This window comes from Toxotes jaculatrix, chromosome 17 (genome assembly GCF_017976425.1).
Source record: "Toxotes jaculatrix isolate fToxJac2 chromosome 17, fToxJac2.pri, whole genome shotgun sequence".
NCBI lineage: Eukaryota > Metazoa > Chordata > Actinopteri > Toxotidae > Toxotes > Toxotes jaculatrix.
The window spans coordinates 10,246,586-10,270,498 of record NC_054410.1 but is presented as its reverse complement, the minus strand read 5'-3'; the positions used below and the strand labels follow the sequence as shown (position 1 = coordinate 10,270,498).

At 40.6% G+C, this 23,913-nt stretch overlaps 1 protein-coding gene across 2 annotated transcripts in view; it reads right to left on the bottom strand.

Moving 5' to 3' along the window:
- Nucleotides 1-3,016: 3,016 nt before the first annotated feature.
- The window catches only part of rcan3 (regulator of calcineurin 3), a 37,380-nt gene continuing 16,483 nt past the window's right edge, over nt 3,017-23,913 (bottom strand). For both annotated transcript variants that reach the window (XM_041061543.1, XM_041061544.1), the window contains 3 exons: nt 10,005-10,178; nt 8,607-8,778; nt 3,017-6,269 (listed from right to left, as the gene is read on the bottom strand). In XM_041061543.1, the coding sequence (XP_040917477.1) occupies nt 6,115-6,269; nt 8,607-8,778; nt 10,005-10,178 (501 nt within the window). In that variant the 3' untranslated portion in view covers nt 3,017-6,114. The remainder of the gene's footprint in view (nt 6,270-8,606; nt 8,779-10,004; nt 10,179-23,913) is intronic.

Here is a 23,913-nt window from a genome sequence, read left to right as displayed (position 1 = left end):
TCTCAAAATCAGTCTGTCTGCATCTGACAGGATGTCTCACATGAAGTGCAGAGGGTGGAGAATAATAACTTCATGCGTGTACATGTTTTGTGTTATTGTGTAGTCAAAGCATGCGGTTTTAATGTTATCACAAATCCCTTCATCTTTGCACGAATGGGTTTTATGTATGTAGTTGAAAATTAACTATGTGAATTACAGTACTTGTTCAAAGGGTGCTGGGTGTGTTTGTAGAAAAGATACAGTTGTATGTAATCACCTTTTCTTTTCTTCGAATACAGGGAAACAAGCTCCATTCACACACTTGGCAACATTTGTGTGAAAGTCGTCTACCGAACAAACAAAATGTTCTTATTTGGCAATAATTTGCTTGTCTTTCCAACTGTCCTACTATCTGTCCCATTCTTTTTCTAGCACATAAGCTCCTGTGACACACTTGCCTTGGTAGTCTTTCCCCAAACAGTGCCAACAAGATGTCAGGATCAAGCCTCATGTTACCTCCAGGGGCTAGGTGGTGCCCACGACTATAAAGCAAGTCAGTGTTGTGCTTTTGTGAGAAAGTGTAACTAAACTTCATTTGGGCAGACACACATTGTTCTGCTTCACCCAATGGGCTGAAAGCGCTGTTTAAAGGCTTCAAACGTGCACAGAACTGGTGTCCCCATGTCTCTGCATTTGGTTGAGGAGGAAGACCATTACATAAGTCTAAAAGCTAGAGGTCAGGTTTCACAGAGAAGAATACATCTTTCATAATGGCATCCAGGCATTGTGTTGGTTTCAGTCCAGTGCAAATGGTGTAAACACCCTGTGTGCTAAAATTACTTGATTCCACTGAAGGTGAAACGACAGGTGGCTCATAATATGGATAGATGAGGAATAAATCAGCTTTATTTATCCTTAAAAATGCCATGATCATTTTAGCATGCTAACCACATCCATAATGCTAACATGCTCACAATAACAATGCTAACCAGCTGATGCTAAGCAGGTGTAATATTCACCATGGTCACCACCTTTTTTTACATTAAGGGTTTTAAAGTCAGTCAGAATAAACCCTTTACACAGTATCTGTTGATTCCACTATGTGTACTTTTAAGGACCCACTTTACTAAAGAAAAAAAAAAAACCACCCTATAAGTATTAATATTGTCAGCTCATGACTAATGCATCACTTAAGATTTCTGCGTGAGCAACTGATACGGTTGTGCTGTGTAATTCTGGAGAGTACCTTTTAAAGGAATGTGGTGGTACTGGCCCAATTAACACCCACAAAGGTCACATTAACCTGATCTGTTCCCCTTATGTGCACACGCATCATCACGTTCAACAGTGAGGGTCATTGTGAAGAGGAATTCCCCAATCCCCGCACCGCGAAGAGAAGGCTTTTTGTGTCATGGAGAAGAGGACACAGGGTGGTACAGGGCATGCCTCATCTCACAGCAATTACTCAGTTCTCTGTGCCTGTAAAAATACTGACAGTTGTCCATTGTTTTTAACTCTGTAGACCATTAAGTATGTCAGCAGTGGTACAGGTAACCTTTATGTCCTTGGATGTTCTACATACCTGCTTTAAACATGTAGAGCTGTGGACAAAGACAGGACAAAATCACTCAGATCTTCTTGCTAAAATTATAAGCTTGAGGTTTTGTATAACTAAAGACAATTTATAGCATGTAGATGGATACCTTTTACTTTGTAAGGAAACCTGTGCTTTCAAAACATCTTGTTGTGAAATCAGAGACGACACCGTGCCACCGTTTTAACTTTGTTGTTTTTGTCTCCTCATGCAACAATGAAATGCAGTTTGTCAGAGAGGAATGGATGAGAGAAATCTATTGCTGCAAGATTCATGAGCAGTCATCTGTCTTTTCATCATGACTGACACAAGGAAACTGCAGCTGTGAAATTCAATAGGCAGCTGAACAGCAGGTTGTGGCTGCATTGCCACACAATCACCTCACCTCCATGTTATAAATTTCATGTCCAGTATAGCTCACCAAAAGAATCATTAACTCAACCTTGCGGTCATTGTCTTCACCACTGGAATAAGCCTCTGACCAGACAGAATATTAACTGTCATTAGGTCCTTGGAGGAAACATGAGTTAACTACAAGTGAGAGTAATATTTTTATAATGTCATTGCAGTGATAAAGGGTTTTCTGTGTATTTTATAGCCTTGTGCAAACTGCAAGCCAATACCAAACCAGCAGGAATTCACACTTTGAGTTGCTGTCACAGAGCAATGAGGGATGAGAGGATGACAGGGTTGGAGCAGCATTATGTGTGGTTGGATCCTTATTATTATACTTATTGTACTTATTACTTTTATTAGATCATTTCATCTGCTTGAATGGGCTGATGTTAAGCTTCACTCTGTCTTTAATGTATTGTCGTTACATTCCAATCACAAAGCTTTCCGTCTGCCTTTTAACAAGACTGAGCATCTGCAGCTACGCTAGCTGCTTTGTGCGCTAAACGCTAACTCCAGTATGCTAACATGCTAGTTTTGGCACTTAGATCGTATTCACCATATTAGCTTAGCGTGTTAACTAAGCTCAGCTAGCGTGTTAGCTAATTAACGCTAACAACAAACCAAAACATGTCACTGACATGGTTAAAAACCAAAAAGGTAACACTTACGGTCTTTGTGATTTTTTCATCTGTAGAGACTCTTCTGGATGAAAAAAAATGTTCTTCCAATTGCTTGAAAAAATAAAAAATAAAAAATGGATTTGCCCCCAGGGAAATGTAGCAACAATTTCCTCTAGCTTTAGAACGAAATGCCTGGAAATGCCTTCAAAGTAATGTTGTTAAAGAACCTTTTGAATTAAAAAAATAAAAAAATAAATAAATCTTTGATTCATCAGTCTTTGAAGGGATGCTTAGCTCTGTGACTTAAAAATAAATCTAGCAAGTGCCATATTTTTTGCCTACACTGGAAATTTTGCTTGAGCTTCTGGTCCTGTGTTTTCATGTCAACTGTACCTGTAAAATAAACAACACTAAACGTGGCTTTTAAGAATAAGTCTTTATGTATTTCTCTATGTGAAACAAAGGACTATTATACTACACAAATATAAGCGGATACTGTAAGAGACAGAGACCATCTCTGAGAAATAAGTACAGAACATGAAAATACACATACCGGTATTATAGAACTGTAAATTATTGCTTGTTTTGCTACTTGTTTTGTTTTCTGGATTCCTACGATACAAGACACAATATTCATATTTCAACAGAAACAGTACAACAGTGACAAACTGTATTATTGACCTTTTTAGTAGACGTTCCCCAGAAATAAAAGAAACATTCAAACAGAGTCCATGTTGAACTGTTGAACACAACACAATGACAGTTGGTTTTGATCGAGCATTGTCAGGACTTATTGTTACACATTTTTGTATTTTTTTTTTTTTTCCATTACAACATTGCCAAGAGAAGCCGTAACAAACTGCACACCAGGACTGGCCTCAGCAACAAAAAGAAAAAAACACTTGGCATATGTACATAAATATACATTTTCATTTCAACTGTGACCAAAATGCACCCGGTTTTAAAGACCATAACCAGAGTAAAAAATTCTCCACGAGTGTCTTTCTTCCTGTTCCACTGCTTCCTCTTTATCATAATCCACCTCAGTAGTTCCACCAATCTGCTGTCTGCTTAGATAACTGCGACAGCTTTACTGCAGGGCCAATAAAGCTGCACTCCGCCAATGTGGTGAACTTCAAAGAACTGTTTAACTTTCTCAGAAGATAAGATGAATGTGTCTTGTGGACAAACACGAAAACAAACACACTGATTTTGTTCAGCAATGTCATCCTGCCTCATTTTAAACCTATAACTGTACTGCATGTATACATGTTTTCAGTAGCACACTCCCATTGATCCAAAAAGGCCTGACATCCTCCACGGTTCACACTAGCAAAAAGGAAGTGGAGTGTTTCCCTCACTGCAGTATGCTGGTGAAAAGGCTAACCAGGTGTTCAGCTTGAGATAAAAGAGAAAAACACAAGAAAGAAGCAGAGAAGAAATGCAATGTGCTTCCTACTTTGTCTCAACAAAGACAATTTTATGTCAAGGAAACAAACAAAACTCTGATAATAAAGTGCTCACATGCAGATGGACTTTTGCTTAGAAATATTGTTATATAGCAATAAAAGTTTTACTGATTTACTGCTGCCTAATGGCAAATAAGGTTTAGACTCACCCAAAAGCCCTGTTAGAAACATTTGTTCCTGTTGCTTCTAAAGCACTGAATGATTTCATTAAATGAGTCGGTGAAGCACACTAATCTGATATGGGACTGTGGAGAGAATTAAACAAAAAAAGAAGAAAATGTAAAGTAAGAAACTTATGATTTTTAGTGGAAATTTGAGTTTCCACCGAACAACATACTGCAGAAAAAAGTATAGTAGTATGTTAATATGAAATAAAAATGCTATGAAGTACAGCAGTTGTGTTGGGAAAATATGATTTCTTTCTCACTTTAACAAATATACATCAGTGTCTTTGAGTAAGAAAAATCATTTTATGTTTTGATGACCATGCAAGGTGAATGAATGCTTTGGTTGATATCTCATGAGGCTAACTAATTTTTCCCTTTTCTCAGCAAAATGCTTCCAGGTGAACTACAAAATCTAAAAGGACTATTTCCACAAATCTATGCTACGCTCAGCTATTTACAGCAAAAAGCGGCGCAGTATTCTGGCGCGTAGCAGGAGACGTTCGAGAGCCCCGCAAATGCTTGGAGATATCAAGAGATACTCAGTGCAAAACAAGCAGCAGGTTTCAGAAGAAAACCTGAAATAGAAAGTGGGTTTGATCAAACAATATAATCAAAACATTAAAGATATGAATTATAACAAACAGAATCTGAGAAAAAAACATTCCAAACCCCTTGAAGAAAATGAGGGGGATAAACTGTCTCTGTTCCATCAAATCCCCCCCAAAAAAGCGACAAATGCAAAACTGCCATCAAGTTGAAGACTGAACTGTCAATCTTACAATAAACCCATCAAGCTTTTTTTTCTTTTCCCAAAGACGTCACTTTAAACTCTGCGTGGGGATATGCACTTGCGTCAAAAGTGTCACACCATTTCCCTGTCATCACAAACAACAATAAAAAAAAAGAACACCTCAGCTCCTCATCTACAGAAGTAACTAAGCATGCAAAAAGTGCTGGGGTATCAAATACATAGTAAGAATACACATCTAGTAGTTTAGCAAAAAACAACACCTCTCCAAATAAAAAAGACAAAAAGCGAAAACGAGCGGAAAAAAAAGTCAAACAACCACCACAACTTTGTTAGTCACATATGGTGCTTCGTGCTGTGTGTGATGTTAAATAGATTCCTTTTTCTTGATATATCTTGTTAGTTATTTGTGTTTCTGTACGTATTTTTTGTAATACAGTATATACATGCAGACAAGAGCGGAAACATCACACACTCGATCTTGATGCAAGCTGAAGCAACAAACCAGCAGATGTGAAAATGGATGAAAAATAAGAAAAAAAGTAGACATAATGTAAATGTATATATATATATGTATATATATGTGTATATATATGTATATATTTGAAAATCTGAAAACAATTTATTATAAAAAAAAGAAAAGAAAAATGTCTTTGTGTAGAGGTATCACATGTCCTCAAACAAAGATTACTGTACACGCAAATGTGAGACGAAGGGAGAGGTACGGCAAACAAGCTACCTAACGAGCAAGCTACTGAGCAGGACTAGCAATGAGAGCTGAGTGTGTGTGATAAGTGACAGGTGCCTGCGTTGGGACAGGTATTTCGACCCCTCTTGCTGAAAACGAGGGGGGTTGGTGGGGTGGAGGCAAGCATGCCCGCCATTCCCCACGCTGTCCGCAGAATGTGATGAGTGTGTGTGTGATTCTCATCCATCCCCTTCAAGCCACCTCATTCCATCGCCCACGCTCCCCACAAACACCGTCTTTGAGCAATGTTTGTTGGTTTGTTTTTGCTTGTAGTTGAACTGAAATGAGGGGCGTCGACGCTCTCTGTGAGTGCAGAGACGAGAGAGAGAGGGCAGGTGTGTTGCGGGTTTAAGGGGCGGTCGGGGGCCGCGCTGGTGTCAGGGGGAGGCCTCTCTAGTTGAAGACTTTTGGGGGCCCGTCGGGACGTCTGGTCTGGACGATCTGCTGCTTTGGCCGCGCCGCCTCATCCTCCTCTGTCTCGCTCTCGCACACGTGGACGACCACGCTTGGGGTGGACTCTGTCCCCGCGTGGAGCTCATACTTTTCACCTATTAAAGAGGAAGGCAAAGAGGAAGGGATGGAAAGAGAGAAAGGAAGAGCAAGAGTTACTAAGGAAATATTTCCAAATGCCCCAATCTAACATAGTAGGTAGTGGTAGAAAGTAACTCGGGTACTGTACTAAAAGGTTAAGGCTGGCAATATTCTTCCTGTCTATTTTTACTGTCAGTAAAACATGTGACCAACCAAAGCTCACTCTTCTGTGTCATAGACCTCCCTTGGTTTTTAAAAAACATGGGAACTGTTGTTTATTTGGAGTCATTTTATGTTTGGGGAAATACCTGCTAGAGCATCAAATGAGTATCCATACACGGTTAAAACTAGTCCCAAACAAATGCACAACTGGCTCCGCCTGGAGTACCATTTGTTAAAAAATACAACACCCAGCACGAGTTACCCTTTTATATACGTCTATATATTTATACATTTGTGACCTGTTTTTAAAGATTAACCTTTTGAGTAGGAACTTGTTAGGGCTTGGTGTCAATGACAGGGAGGGGAAGTCAGAAAGTACAGAGTGACTGAGTAACATGTTGGTTTTGCTTGTTTCATGCGATTTGATTTGAAAATCCAGAATAATGACAGCCTAATCTTTTAAGTAAAATTCTGAGGTACTTAAGGATTTTTATTTTATGTCACTTCAAATTATTGCCTTTCAGAGGAAAATATTGTGCTTTTTACTCCACATTTATTTGACAGCTAGTTACTTTGGAGATTAAGATTTTCTTTCACCACTGTTGATAGTGGAACAAAAACCATTGGCAACAAATAATATAACTATATAATTAATTGCTTACTGTTGAAATGTATTTGTAATGCATTGAGAGCATTTTTAAGGACAAAGTAATCTACATTTTTTGTTCTGTCTTTTGATCAAGAATGGTTTAGAACTCAGGTGGAAGGACATGGATTCAAGAGAAAACAAAAAGACTCTTCCTTGGAATAGTGCTGCCATTTGTCCGGGTGCCAAACTCTGCGGACTCGGACTGAAAACATACACTTGTGAGACTGTATCACAGTTGCCATGGAGATGAGATCAGACAGCTGGCAGACAGGAGGAAATTGGTCTCGTAGCTTTTCTCTGTGGTGCCAAACACAGAGATGGACAGTGAATAGAGTCCTGCTGTTACCGCAGGGAGGTGACAGAGGGAGTCAGCGCACTGTGCTACAGCCCAGTGCTAATCTGATTTTAGATGCCAGGATGTGAGGCGCAGAACAAAGCCATTTCCTGATGTCGTGTGTTGCTATGGTAACAACAAAATGTGTCAAAAGTGGTCCTCTGGGCTGGACCATGCGTGTGTGCGTGTGTGTGTGTGTGTAAAGTTTAATCATGTTTTTGGTAATAATAAAAAGAAGATAATACTGTTCAACTGAATACAGATCTAGAAGTACTGTTTTCTACTTCATCAGCATGACCGTACCCACATACACAAGCATGGAAAGACATTGTGGACATGGCACACCTTTCCATGTGTGCTCGGTGACATTTTATAAAGGTTGCTGTAATCTAAAATCTTGTCGACAAAGGCAGACAGAGGAGACATTACTGAGCGGAAAAGCTGCCAGGGAACAAGGCAGCAAGAAAAATCTAACTGTGCTGAGCTGAGCTGCCAACACATTTAACACACTTGCTAAAATTGTAATAAGACATGAACTGCAAAAAGATCTATCTGTGGTGCAGTGAAATGCCATGGAAGTAAGACTACCATAGCTACATGCACACCACTTTGGCATGTGGACAAATCCAAAGATTGACCTGCTGTGCCTAGTTATGGCTGCTAAACTATTATTAATCAATCACTGTTTGACGGAGGGATTTAGTGAACTTCATTTTTTGCAAAACCATACGGAAATGCAAAATCCACACAAACGAATATTAACCCAACCATTCCACACAGAGTAATCAATTATTCAATTAATACAGTATTCAATTTATAATGACGTTATAAAGGCTCGCAATGGCAGTGACAGAAAAATGCATCTGTGATCAGGTAAATTAGATGTAACGCTGCTTCACTGACTGAAAATGCTTCAAGAAAAGTCAAGAATAAATCAGTGATGATTCAACAATGTCCACCTCAATTCCTTTGTCCTAATTGCTTCCTAGACACATAATGTTTCTATAACACCCTGCTGAGGCATGTGAAATGATTTCCTGTTTGTATCTGGGTTATTGTTCAGAGATGAATGACTCACATTTGTTACACCTTCATCACACACTGTTCTCTCAGTGTTTTTACCTGTTTACGGGTATGTGTGTGTAATTAATGTGTCTGTGTAAGTTCGGGCCTGCAGAACAAGCTTATTGAACTTAAGTGACTACTGACCAGGTCCTAGCTTGGCTACTGCACACAGCAGGTCGTAGTTGATGACAGGTGTAGCGTCTTCACTCTGGCTCCAGCCCACAGGTGGCGAAGCAGGCGGCGAGATCAGAAACTGTTTGACGGGCTGGGGAGGGGCCAGGTACGACTTGTCGATGTCCTCGTCGCCATTCTGGACCTATTGGAGAGAAGATGACAATTGATAAGGGTTGTAGTGCTGAAAATAGGAGATCAGAGTGATATCAAGTGTGAGAAGCTGTTAAATTCCTCTGGAAGAATATTTCATGTGTTTAACTCTACTGACAGTGGACACAGCTGCCATAGGGCCCGTACAAAATGACAAAATCCTGGATCTTTATACAACAAGTAGACAAACTGATGTAAACATTTTATTTTTACCTTTGAAACACTACAGTGGAATATTGAAGTTCATGTACTTTTTAAATTGTAATTGTGATACTTAAGATCACAAAAAGAACATTAGGTTTGTCGTCTCAGCTTCCGTCTTTTAGTCTCAAATTGCAGGCTCCTTCCCATGAGGGGATTTTGGCGTTTTGATAGCTGCCAATTGCCGTAATTACAATACCTACATGTGGCATCTGTCTGAGCTGCAAAATCCTTAATCCTCTTATATCGAAGTACTGAGAGGTGCAGCAGGGGTCATGACTGGTCGTGTATTTGTGATAAAGTGGGAATCAATTATAAGTTGAGTCATGGTTTCCAAGTGAGCATGAATTTGATGGTTCGAAGGCCATGACATCTCAGCATCTGGGCCAAACTGTGGTCCAAGGGTTACAATGGTAACAATGGTTACACATAGAGACGTCTAGATTCTTAAAAGCTCACTTTTCAACCAATTTAGCCAAGTTTTAACCAAAATGACTTTGCATATTCTCACCTACACATTATAAAATCCATGCCTATGACTTAGTATATTATGTACAATAGGTTCATCACAGTTCTTATTTTGTGTTTGTACTAGAAACACATTTCATTTTGTTTCCCCTTAAGGAGAACACTGGCACACACATCCACACAGCTACGATGGAAGAGTGATCAATAATCTATGTTTCCATGCGTTTAATCATGAAACTGACAGGTTTTGACAGGAGAGCTGGGGCGTTGAGGAAGCTGTCAGGTGTGACTCAGAGAACAAAGGGTCAACATCAACAACAAAAAGAGAGTAAAAAAGAGAGGAAGTTAAAGGAGTGTGGAGTAGAGGGAGTGTCACCCTCTGTCTTTGAGTGTTCGTCCTTGTTTTCTGTGTGCACTTGTGTGTTTACTCTGGAGAGTATGATGCACTAGGGCATAACTATCAATGTAAATAAGAAGCGCTCTTCCTTAGATGTTCCATGTCCCAGGCCCCCTGCCTGCCCTTTCCCAGACCCCTTAACTGACACTCACTTGGGCAAAGTAGAGTTTCAGCTTCTTGCCGTTAAACTCTGACTCGTGCAGCTCGATGCGAGCGCGGGCAGCGGCCTCTGGGGTGCTGAAGTTGATCCGGACTCTCCGGAAACTTTTGAACATCTGGAAAGTCGTCTGTTCATCGTAGATCCTAAACAAGGCCTCGAATCTCTCCTGTAGAAGATAACAACATACAAATGTAGAAATGTGATTAGAGATTGATATATGACTGAACAGGCTGTTGTTTAGCATTTTGCATCATGCGCTAGATAAGGCAGACTTCAAGGGAATAATGTGAAAGGGTATCAATAGCAAGTGGGCAAGAGCCACAGGTAGGGCTGAAGATTATTATATTTAGATTTTTTTTTAGTCCCTAATTTGAATAAAACAGTGACAAATGCCCATCCCAATTTCCAAGAACCGCACGTATCATCCTCAGGTTCCTTGGTTTGTAAGACTAACAAGACCCAAACACACTCAGCAAATAATCAGCCTTTTTGCATAATTAATTAGATGATTAATTGTTGTTGATTTATTTTCTATTGATCACCAAATCAATTAACTAAGTGTGTCAGAGAAGTGGTTGCCTTCTGGTAAAATGTCCACTGGAGCAGCTTAGTCAATAGCATCTTCTGTTACTTGATCTGTAACAGTATATACATAAACCTTGAAATTAACTTCACTACATTGTTCTCAGCAAGTACAGTTTGTGTAAATGTCCAATTTAAATTGTGCCCTCTGTGTACTATTTTTTTTTGTGAAAAGAGGGCATTTTTCTTTTTTTGTTTCAGGGTGGGCTGAAGTTTGGGGGTTTAGTTATTATTCACTGACACCTCTGTCTGAGCAGCAGACGTGACTCTAACTGCTCTGTACCCATTTCATTTGCTATTGAGTTAATAGGGAAATTAGATTTCCAGCTTCCTGTCATTTTCCTGCAATCTTCTCTGATGCTCCCTGTCTCACAGTCCTCATTTCTCACTCTCCCTTTTCTGTTTTTTAATCTTTATGTAATTCTCTCCTGGTCTCCCATCACTGTCCCCCTCCTCCTTATGCATCGCACTTTGTTTTTAACTATACCCATGTGATATATTCCCACAACTCCTATGTTTTTTTACTCAATCCTCTCCATGGGCACCAAATTGGCCTCCTCAGCTGTGAACTCAATCAAGCAGCTCAGTAGGAGGGTGAAAGGAAAAGGAAAAAGGCCGCCGGGAGAGCAAGTTTCTCAGTAATCAGTAGCGCTATTCTTTGTCTCCCAGTCGACCATCTCCAAGCACAGGCGGAAACATGACTATGAAGCTGAGTCTTCTTTCCAAGAATCAAGATGGATGATTGATTGAATGTGCCAGTAGAGAGGAAAGACTGTCATGAACAGCATGGGCCTGATTCTGACTACTGCAAGTTTCGCAGAATCTTCTCAAGGGTGCCGTCATGTCATTTATGCAGTTTTTGCTCCACTCATTTTTATCACGCAATAATTACATTATCACACAACAATGTCATCACTTTGCACTGAAAGCTTGTGCCAAAGTGACACAGCGTACCAAGCAAATGATCACACTGCTACCTTTTCCTGTTCTCTTTTATTTTATTCATGTGCCCGGTGTCCTGAGAGCCACACGTGTGCAGTCAGTGGCATTAATATCAATTGGTGAGCACCACTATTGAATCAGTCCCTGATTGTCCTGTTGCAAGACACCTTCTATCTGAATATATTTCCTTTTCTATTACAAGCAGTGGGAGATAGAAAACTGAAATACTCCAACAACACCTCCGTTGTTGGGCTGACACAGCACCTCTCACGGAGATGGGAAGGGTGCCTGTTACCTGAAAGAACACAGGCAGCATTTCAGCTGTGAGATCTGCCTCTGCACATTAGTGACAGCTTAGTGATGGGAGACAGCAGGCATCTATAAACTCAGCAGACTGAAATGAGCTTGGCTCTGTCTACGTGTCCTGTTAGTCCTGTGTTCCTTTGATGAAACCTTAAAAAAAACAAAAAAAAAAACAAAAAACAACTATGTAACTAAGTATATGCATCTGATCTGAGCTCATATAATATGTGTTTGCTTTAACATTTAATAGGATTTATGCTGTACATTATGAAAGTAACAATTATTATTTAATTATTATTAAGTCATCTGCCAAAAATAAAACTCAAAAATAGTGAGTTTACGATGATATGAGACGAGAAAAAGCAGAATATCCTCACATTTCAGAAGCTGGAACCATCAAATGTTTGGCATTTTTGCATGGAAAATGACTTGAAAATGCTGAATTAATTGACTAATATTTTAACGCTACATTGATATATTTTACTTCGGCACTGGAAAATAAACATCACTTTACAACATTTAAAAACACATTTCTTTTACTACTGTTAAGTAAAAACAGTACAATCCAAACAGATCTTTAGTGTTCATTCAACAATTAAATATCTTTCAAAAGTCTGTAGCATTATTCTTAAACCATTTGATAATTATTAAGATATTACTACTTTCAGTCTTTGATGACTGTTTCACTACAGATAAGTACGGAGTTCTTTTAGCAGTTGTCAGTAGGAGACAGTGAATATGCTCTAAAATACAGGATGTACTCTGAATCTCTGAAGAGAAATCACATCATCACTCTGTCTGACACATGCCGTGTTGTTAATGATTCAGCAAGCTGTGAAACACAGTTATTATTTTGCAGTGTGGTGTACACTGTGGTAAAACAATTTGCATTTTCAGAATAAGCAGATTAACGATTTTAATACCCTTCCCCTCCTTCCCCTCTCGTTTTATTTCCAGTTTTTCTCCCCGTGTAAGTGCATCTGGTCTTTCCTAGCTAAATGCCTCGGGGGTAGCTGGCTAAACCTCAGAGCTGACTTCACCTTCGGGCTCCACGATTCCATTTTTAGTTCGGTTTTTAGTTCACCATACAAGGTGCATTCTTAAGCAGAAGCATGAGAAAGAGGTCAAGTCAGGAATGTGTGAACATCTTGACTCCTTTTATGCATTTTCAGAAGAATTGCTAAGTAACTTAGCAATTAGAACACAAGAATCCCAGAAAGCCAGAGGAGAGGTAAGAGAGTGACTCACCATGACACAGGGATAGCCATGTGTTAAGTGTGCTCATTTAAAATTGACTCTTTCATCCCCACAGACAACACAAAGAACAAAATAGTAGTTAACCTTATAACTTCCTTCCTTTTACTTATGAATAAACAGCAGGAGGAGCAATATGTTAAAATGATTTACCAAAGAGGTCTCAACACAAGATCTCCATCTCTTGAGTCCCTTTCTTATGAGTCTAGTTTTTGTTTCCATCAGGTTTTCCAGTATTTTGAGATCCTGTTAAAGCCAGAGAAACCAAGATAAACTGTGTAGCAAAACTGTTTTTAAGAAGCAAATTTTTCAGTGACCTGATAAGGCACAACTTTGATTTTTATACCCTCACGTGAACAGTGTTGGTGTTTAAACCTGCATTTACTGATTTTGTGCAGCAAAAACAAAATATTGATTATTATTGACATACTGTCATATTAAAAAGTTTATAGTGCAAACGGTTGATAGTTACACATCTAGAAGATGTAGAGCAAAATTTGGAGCATTCATTTAGAGTTGTGAATCTGAATGTGAAATCCAATATTCTCTCTTTTTAGCTCTGTTTTGCTCTCCACAAAGTCCTGACAAAACTATTTAACTCTTTATCTGCTGAATACTCCACCACCCTCACCGGCTAAAGGCTGACGTTTCTGTAGCTAGTGCTGGGAAGTCATTTTTTTGTTGCTAATATAAAAATATTGATTAGTGCAGCTTTAAATGTGTTTTGTCACAAAAACACTGACAGGCTTTAGTTTATCTACTTTACAGTAAATAATAAACTACAGTCCGTCAGTGGTTTTTGCCTCAGTTATAACTGAAATGTGACAAAAACAATATTTCTTTGCAATCAAGCATCAAGCATGGAACATTTTTACGGTAACCAGCTATTGTTTGTTTGTTTGTGAATTACCCTGAATTTTCCATGAGCCTTAGTCAGCTACTATCGCTCACAGGTCGTCAAATTCCATGTGTGATAACCGATAAGGCATTCTTTCACACACCACACACACACACACCGCGTGGGTACTTCCTTAACCTATATTGATGTTTTGGCATGAGCAGAGATGTGGGAAAGCTCTAAGATCATGTTCCATTCATGTTCCATAATAGCAAGTACTGTTTGTTTTTAACCTCGCTGATACACCCACAGCTGATTGGTGTGCAACAAGTGAGCGTGCTGATCACTAATTTATGTGGTCTCTATGAGCGGACATCCTGAGGGAATGAGAGGAGGAAGAAGCGGGGAAATGAGGAAGAGGAGAGGGGTATTGAGTTACGCACGGCTGAAAAGTGGCCTGCTCGTCTGCCATCGCAATGTTCCCTGCCGTGACCCACTCCCTTTGTTCTCTTTGTATATGTGTGTGCGTGTGTGAGAGAGAGAGAGACTTAGCAAGCGAGTAAGCATGTGTGTGATGTAGACAATGTGTTTCCACAATTAGTTTGTTGGTATTTCTTTAGGTACCCACACACGCACACATGCACAGAGGACGTGTGTGCACGGTCAAATAATGTGACAGGTACCGCCATTAGTATCTAAGCACAACTGAAGGACGACCGTTTGACTGTCAGCAGATATAGACTGGTTTTAACTGCAAAACACACACACGCACACACACACAGCTTGATCCAGCACCTGCTACTACTGTATTTGCGGTGAGTGAGAGCTGTGGGACAACAGGTGAGAGAGGAGAAGAGAACAGTGTGTTCTTGTTTATCATTCTCAGCAAGGCAGATAACCACATCTACGGAAGAAGCAGGACGAAAATCTGATTTATCTCACGTACAGTAGCTAGGTAACAGAAAACAAGAGAAGGCTTGAAAATATTTGGAAAACAAATGAGGGGAAAAAAAAAAAACAGTTTATAAGCCTGAATTCACCCTCAAGTTCCCTTCGCACATCAGTCTGTGTTTTACTCACAGGTTTTGTTTTTCTAACAACAGAAATCTGATGTGTTTAGGATGGAGGCGGTGAAGAGGAGGAGGTGTGAAGTCACAGCTCTCAAATAGCCGACAACTTGCCTTGATTAAAACGGCAAGTGCAGTCATTACTGCTGACTGCATGTTTCTCCATGTCACCTTTACATAACATCCAGGGCGAACCTCAAAGGGCTGAATTCCCTTCCTTTGCTGTCCTCGGCTGATGCATTACCCTGATGCATTACCCTGCCCTGATGTTGCACAACTGAGTGAGCCTAAGGCCAGTTTCACAAAATATGCAACCTGAGATCTTTTCCTCCCACCTTAAATTTGACAGATTTCACTCAATCAAATGAATTACAATACTTACAACCTGTGAGAACTTATCTGGAATATTTTCTTGTTGCATCAGCAGGGAATTACACTAGACTTTCAGACTCTGTTATCAGTTTCTTTAGATTTTCTCTACAAAATACCAAGATTATTTCTTATGGAGCAATTTTATTTGGATTTTTATTTCTCCATAGGACAATGAGCTCAGAAAATACCTCTGGTGATAGAAAGTGAAAGGAAATTTAGGAGAAAATGCAAATGAGCAGTTGCTAATGTGCCACAATCCATGTAAGTAAAAAAAAAAAAACTACTACAGTGGTTGAACTGCAAATTGCATTTTGATATTGTCCTAACTACAACTGTTTATTTCTGAGGAGACGTGAAATCAATCAGGCCCAACAAACAGCCCAATAAAAATCCTATGTGGAGAAATGTAAAGCTTGCTAGAGAATTGCAGCCACTCGACTGGTGGCTGCAGGGCTATCCGTCAGCAGATTGCCTCTTGGGTAATGAGGCAGTTATGTTCCTGACGGTAATGGAAAGGCTGCCATCACAGTGGCAACAGGACATGACTGCAGGCATGACTCACATTCAGCGGCACAGGGAGGCAGCAAGCACAGAGCCGGCAAGTGGTCCTGACACACAACCATCTGAACAAAAGATCAGTCGGCTTAGGGATGAGGAGCAGGTTTATTGGGCAATGTCGACAGGGTTTCATCTGGGGCAGCGTCAGGCGGCACAACAATAAACAGCAATGACTGACAGAGCAGTGCAGAGGCAAACGGGAGACAGGAGGGGCTATAAAGCTGAGGAATGACCAAGTCTGTACATCTACCTCACACCACCTCTTCCAGGTAATGAATCAAGTCAAGAGGCGGAATTAGGTGTAACCCTGTGACAGATGACTGTGACTTAAGTGTTTTTCTTATGTAAAGGCTGGATTAAGTTTCTTCAACGTGTAGGGATCACTGCAAATTAGCAGAGCTGCAGGTCTGTCCTGTTCTGTTAGCGCAGTAAACACAATCACATAAAAACACACACTGAATCCAACTTCAGCAGCACCAAACCGTCCACACAAATACCAGATTCTGAATATATTCTCAGCAAAATGTGTCCAAACTGTGATGTTGCACACAAAAGCTCCCACATGCTGTCGAATTTTATTGTTCTTTGTCAGCTCATTGTGCGGTGTAAGGAGTTAAATAAGGCTCACATATTCAGCTGTTTGTTCTCTGTCATTGGCGAGAGGGAACGAGTCACATCAGCTGAAACACACTGACATGTTTCATCGTTCCTTTGATCAGCCTGAAAAAATGCACCAACACACACACATCCCAATTCTGATTTAAAAATAAAAAAAACCTTTGCTAAAGTGGTAGGATGAGAGAACAGAACACAGAGATCTAATGTTGACTGCTGTATTTTATTTATGTAAGAGGTTAAAAAAAAATAAATGTCGAGATGAAACAACTAGTTTTTTTTAAAGAAATGTGTAAACATTTGCTATTTTTTCTTAGTCTTGTATGATAGTAAACTGAATACCTTTGGGTGTTGGGGAAAAAAAGGGTAATTTAAAAATTTCAGCAGGGGTTCTGGGAAAATGTGCTGCACATTATTCATTGTTGGTGAGGGAAAAAAACAAAAGATTAACTTGAAAAAATAACCGGCAGATTAAACAGTAAAGAAAATAACCATTGGTTTCAGTCCTTTCTCTGTGTAAAAATCTGCAGCTAGAGCATTTAAATTCACTGACAGAATCACAACGCCCTATTTTGATCTGGTTTCTCATTTAAGCTAGTACAGTATTTAAATCACGCTGGCACCCGGATACCGAAATCCACGACTATAATCCACTCGCCAGTTCAATTCTGTGTTGAATTTTACTATCTGATAGTTCAGATCAAAATGAAAAGATTAACGGAGCCTAATTGAAATGTAAAGAAGGGTTATTCCGTGTTTTTTTTTTTTTTCCTTTGGTGAATCACTCATCTTTCTCCGCGACACGTGCATGGCTTTAGCACAATCTAATCCCGACCCTCGTGCTTGAATGGGATTTGGGTGAAAACCAACAAACTAGGCCACAGCGCCTCTGGGTGAGTCAGGGACAGCGTTTCACTAAAAATAGATCATGTTGGAATAATTAAGAAAATTCATTTCTTAAGTGTGTGGACCATCGTTTTTAATTACCGTCCTCCCTAAAGGGCCAAACTGGAACCAGTCTAATGAGGTCGACCGAGGAAGGCAGATTGTTGAGATAACAGACGGAGCTGGATGAAAAATCTCATACCTGCATACACGTCTGTTCCAGCACTTTTTTTTTTTGCTTATCACATTCCATAATTTTTCCATGACTGTTCCATAAACCTGAGCCAACTTTCCACTGCAGTAATGCCTGTGTGCAGCTACAACTATCACTTACGACTCCAAAATGAATTATGTTCAAATCACAGCAGACCTTTTAGCTGCCAAACATTACTACGAAGTAAAACAAATACTCAAAATATGAAGATGTTTCCATTACGTTTTTTAAGGTTTTCGGCCTTGTTCTGCAGGGGCAGGACCACACGCACACCTAAATCAAACTGTTTCTGAGTGCTTAATGGGGAACTTCATATGAACTGTACTCTATCACGAGAACAAGACTCTCCTGTGTTTAACCAGCTGATCATTTCTCTAGAGAAGAGCTGAACTACAAACATACAGCTCACTGGTGGTTGTAGTGATGCTACACGGTGATGTGACAGACATCACTGTGTAACATTTCAGTGCAGCTGTCATGGCATTAACATTAATTAGCTACATACATGCTGCTGATATTCTCTGCAGCATGTGACACAGGTGGTTTTAGCCGGCGAAAGCAATGATCAGTGCTGGTTCAAAACGAGGAGCCTGCTAAATTAACCTGCATGTTTTCAACACTGGTCTTTGCTCATAAAAATAACTAGGGGACATAAAAAGTTTGACAAGAGATTTTTTAGTGCCTGCTGTTATAGCTTTCTTAATCTGTACTGAACAAATAGATCCATCAGTCTGGCATGGATAGACATTCTCTGGCCTTACACTTAGTTAAAGGCTGGCGGCTCAGCAGTAGACTGTAACCTACAGGTAGCTTTCTGAGTACCTAGGATGAGGTAATGTGTGACCACGGGGAAAACAGAGACTTGCTATCGCTGGATAAACGCTGAGGTGTCGTTTGCGTGTGGTGACCCAACACTCACAACACACAGGTTAACACAGCCTCTGTCAAAGCAGCCACTACTATTAGCACAGCTGCAAATCCTTAGTATTACCAAACAAAAACAACTCATGATTAATAGCTCTGTCTGCATTGCGAAGGCTACATAAGCACTTGGGAGGCATGTGAATGGGGCAAGTGTGATTACAGTGGGATCAATAATTCGAGCAGAGAGCGGTAACGACAGGGGCCGATGCTGCAGCACTGCACGGTCGCTCCCTTTGGGACAGTGAGTCCATGGCAGGGAGACTGAAATCAGTTTACAGCATGTGGGGACACATTAATCCTATTACCACCAATGTGGTCGTTACGGTTTTTATTGAGGCAGGAGCTTTTCCTCGTCAGCAGCACTTAGGCATGGTCGAACACACACGCACACACAAACGCACACATTTTCCTTACATCACAGCCTCTTAACACGCGAGTATGTCCACACAGGCACCCACGCAGATCCACACACTTTAAAGGCGACGGTAATCCAAAGAGTTACACAACATTACATAAGGTGGCTAAGAGATGCTGCACTGACAGCTCTTACCTTAATGCCACCACAGCATATGGACAGATGAAGTCTTTGTCTTCACTCACCATCATTCTGACTCTCCCTTCTGCTTTCTCTTGCATTTTACCCTCTTTCTCCATCTTTCTGGTGGAAATCGGTGCTTCACCCTGGTGATGATGCAGCACACAGATCTAGTGGTGATCAAGCATTACAGCACGTCAGGTAGCAGCATGGCTGCACAGCTTGTAAGCGTAATGCTGCATGTCATCTTTCAATACTGAAACACATGGGCAGTGGCCGTAAGTGACTAGGTACCTTTACTCACGTATTGAACTTAGGAACAATTTTGACGTACTTGTATTTTATTTGAGAACATTTCAGAAGAAAACGTACTTTTTTCTGGCACTCCACTTATTTTAACCCTTTCATTACTAGTTATTTTGCTGATTCATATTTTTAAACAAATGTATTTTTATATATCAAATTACCCAGCACTATATAAAGTAACAAAAATTAGTCGCAAGGTCATGTGTACATTACTGCATTAATGCAAAATATTAATAATACACCAGTGTAATACACAGTATTCTGAAGCAGAACATCCTGCAAAATGAACATTTAAACATTATGTACTTCAAGTATATTTACTGGTACTTGCTGGTACTAGCAAATTGTAGACAATTATTTTTCTGTGGATTGACTAATTGGCTAATTGTTTCAGAACTATTGTAGGTATTAAAATATTTAAATGGTACTTAATAAAGTTCACCTTTAGTATTCCAGTGGGCTGTGGACACAATGTCTGTTTTTAGATAATGGGTTTGGCAATGCTATTTTAGGCACTACAACTGCCTCGTCTTTCCAGAGTCATTTGTGTTGGACTGGAAATCTTATTGGAAATTCTGACAGCAAAATTGTGTTGGACTAGTGATTTCAGTAACAAAGGCCCATCATTGTATGACGCTATTTCTCAGTCTTTTTCATTGGCTAGTAAATGATGGGCCTGTACATTCCACTGCGAGACCTTTTTCTTTGCTTCTAATCTTATCACTTCATAGTCATGTCATCTTGGCCACATGGTAACCAAACACCCCACCCAGGAGACTGTCCTTTGTTCTACGTCACCCTAACGGACGCAGTGCTAACCTTTAGCTGACACCTGAGCCACAGCACTTCTCTAGGGTTTCAGGCCAATGAGAGCTGCCCATCTCCACCTGCCTAGTGCCCAGACTGGGGGAGCAGGCACACCTGAGCCCACTGCTCTGGCCCAGGATCGCTCAAGCTTGCCAAGACGGAGATCTGGTTTCCTACCAGCACAGAACATGATACTGTCACCGTCTACATCCATCCTGTCTGTCCTGCCGCTGCTCCTCTGCCTCTTGCCTTCACCCCTACAACTGGTCAAAGTGCATCACACCAGTGTTTTTCAATGTGAGCCTGGGATTATATTAATGATCAGATCTAACTCATGTTTGATGAGCATGGAGCAGTGTCCAGAGAAAAGGTTACAAACTAAATGGCTAATGATTGATGATAGCAAAAATAGTAGCAGATCATTCTAGAACCTGTCTCGGATTTTTTTGGGTCTTGCTTTTGAAAATATGAGCAGTGTCTGTTATAGAGCTGAAATGAGAAGCCAATTTATTGATTAGTCCATTGATGAAAAATTAATCTGCCATTTTTTGTCTTGTGTGATAATAAACTCAATATTTTTTAGCTTTAGACTGTTGGCCAAAAAAAAAAGCTATTTGATGTCGTGACCATAGCCTTTATGAAACTGTGATGAGCCTATTCTACATTTTTATGACATTTTGCAGGCCAAATGATTAATCACTTAATAAAGAAAATAATCTGCAGATCAGTTGATAATTAAAATAATCATTACCAGCAGGCATACATTTACAAGTATTAGTTCAGTGTACCCAGGAAAGATTACTTTTAAGGCTACCAAACATTTAATAAGTGATATTAAATTACATAAAATACAATGGTCCATTGTTTTTCAGCATGCTTTGCTGCTTAGATGCTCAAAATAACCACCACAAATTAAAGGGAATGACAGCATGTTATATAAGGTTTTCTATAAAAAAAAAAAAACTGTGGGAAAGAATGAAAACATCATAGACGTCAGCAAAATCATCCCAGAACTACAAATAGCAGATTAGTCATCAAATATCTCCTCCTTCCTCAAAAACAAGCCTAATTTCTGTGACGATAAAGCCTGTGAACAGACATATGACACAAGTGACAGATAGACAGACAGGAGGACAAATGGAAAGTGACCCAGGCGGATGGAAACTTCTCCAGGCGTCCTCAGCGAGGAGTTGTGTGTGTTTGCTGACAGAGGTGTTTGTCTGTAGGTCTGTGAGTCCGCTGACTCACTGTTGTGGTTGGAGTGTGTAACAGTGGAGTGTGTGACTGTGTCAGTGTTACTACAGTCTTCTGCGTGTGGGAGAACAGGCTTAAGTTGAAAATAGCCGTCCTCTGTGGCTTCTAATGCAGCCTCTGTAGTGTTTTTATAATCGGTTTCTCCATAATAAAGTGTGAACAGGTCATAACGTCCAACGCTTCCTAATTAAAATAAACACATTTTATTCAGTGACAGATTGAAGCCAGAGAGGCACTTATCAAGAGAAAGAACAGGTTGACAGGCTGATTAATTATTTATACATATATAATGGAGCAAATAAATGGGAAACCATCAAACTGGCAAGTGAATAAATAAATAAATTAGACATAAATGCCATCGTCAAATCAAGCATGCGAGGTAACAGTAAAGGCTTGCGTCACGCTCTGTGAGTTCAGTAATACATTCACCTGCCAACATGCTATGACCTTCACCATGTGTCCTGTGCTATCATCTGCTGATGCTGGTAGATTTTCCAGTAATGATAGTGTTGTGATGAACATACACATAACACAGCGTCTGCCGTCAGCCCACAGCTCTGGCCTTGCCAAACCTCACAGCCACAATAGTCCTTTTGTTTTCTCCAACATAGATACAGAGCACTTTGGAATAAGAGCCTACTGTACCACCAGCTCTGCCATTATTATAACAACCACCTGCCCTGTCCACAGCCTCTCTGTTTGGCTCATTAATGATGTAACCAGCGGGGACTGAGCCAAGGCGTGGGCAAGCCATTTCAGCCGTGTCAAAACAATGGCTCCAAAACACCACAGCCATTCACACAGCATCTCTTCTAATTAAAAAACTACCATTCACTTATTTTCTTCACGTCGCCCATTCAAACAGCACAGCCGCTGCCTAATCTTTCCGTGAACTGTCTATAAATAGCAGCAATCTACATATTAGTTCACCCACAGTGCTTTGCAACAAAACAGAAGTCAGATTATTGTTCCTCATCTTCAGATTTGGAGACATGAATAAAAACAGGAGCCTTAGACAGGCTAAGATCTTGTTGAACGATAATAAAAAACAAGAGCAGGCAGACAGGGAGGTGAGCTCAATCAGAGGCTGCTCCCCACGTGCCCTGCTTTAATCTGCCCTCTCCCCCAGCGCTCTCCGTTGCTCTCTGTGCGCCAGAAACCAGGATTAGTGGTGTTCTTTGTGCCACTGGAAAGTCAGCCCCTCTGTCCACTCTTTTAATTGTGCACAGACCCTCCTTCTCTTATGGGTGAGTCTGAGAGAGGGGATGCTGATAAGAGCTGCTTGACAGGAGGCTTAGCTGAAGACTGCGCTCTGATCAGACTGTCCTGCCCGTGGCTGTGTCAAGCCTGTCTGGAGAGGACGCCTGATCTAAGAGCGACAAATCAGGTTTTGTTAACAAAAGTACATCACAGGGAAATAAACGACTCGTGATGCAACACTATAGCACAAGTCCTGAATGAAAAGACAGTGACGATATGTCATGATCAGGACATTTATTCAGCAGATAGACTGCTTTAACACACAGTCCCTATGAAATCTAAAGGATGGTGACTATCATCCTATAATTACAGCACAACGGCACTGGGACAGATTGGTGTCTTTCACCTTGGCTGGTCTGCAGTAGATAGAAAGTGTAATGAGAGTTGGGAGCAAACACAGCAGCTGCCTGGCTCACTGGAGGAACCCAGACCACAGGGTAGGTCAGTGGTTGACATGCACTGTTTGTGTGTTCATATGTGCAGGAAATTACAAACACATGCAGCTTTAAATGTGCAAATCATGCCATCCCAGACACAAGAAGCAGGACATTTACATTCCATATATACACCCATATTCCCCCGGGCAGCTGGTGTAAGGTTAGTGATAAACATGGAGTTGCAAAAAAGTGATCAAATATGGCTGACCAAGTTGCTGTGGGGTTGAGGGTGGGGTGACTGGGTGCTTAAAACCTGCAACTGCTGCTTTTGCTTGCAAGAAATAGCTGAATTCAGCCTTCATCACACCAGAGCACATCCGCACTGAAGAGCGAGTGGCACAGAGGAAGAAAAATACCACCACTGGCTGCTTGTGATGAACTATGTGTATGTGTGGTACTGCACACACTGCGTGCCAGCCTCCTGAGCTGCACTGTAGCTTGGTTTGATTCTTTCTCCCTCCTTGCGTCTCTTTGGTGATGAGTCAAACCAGACAAGCAGACAAGCAGCCAGCAGGTGAGGGAATATATTGTGACATGGAATTTCCAAAGGGTTTAGTGGGTGAGCCAAGCTTTGGCAGACCATCTGTGTGGCCTTTTAAGCCCCAAAACTGGCACGTTGCAGTGCCAAAGGTGGGGTCCGGAGGATCACTTTGAACACATATATGTGCATCTGTTCGCCTGCCCTGTGACTGACAGGCAGCATATCAAATACCTGTACCTGTACCTAATATAAACCGTTACTGTAGAG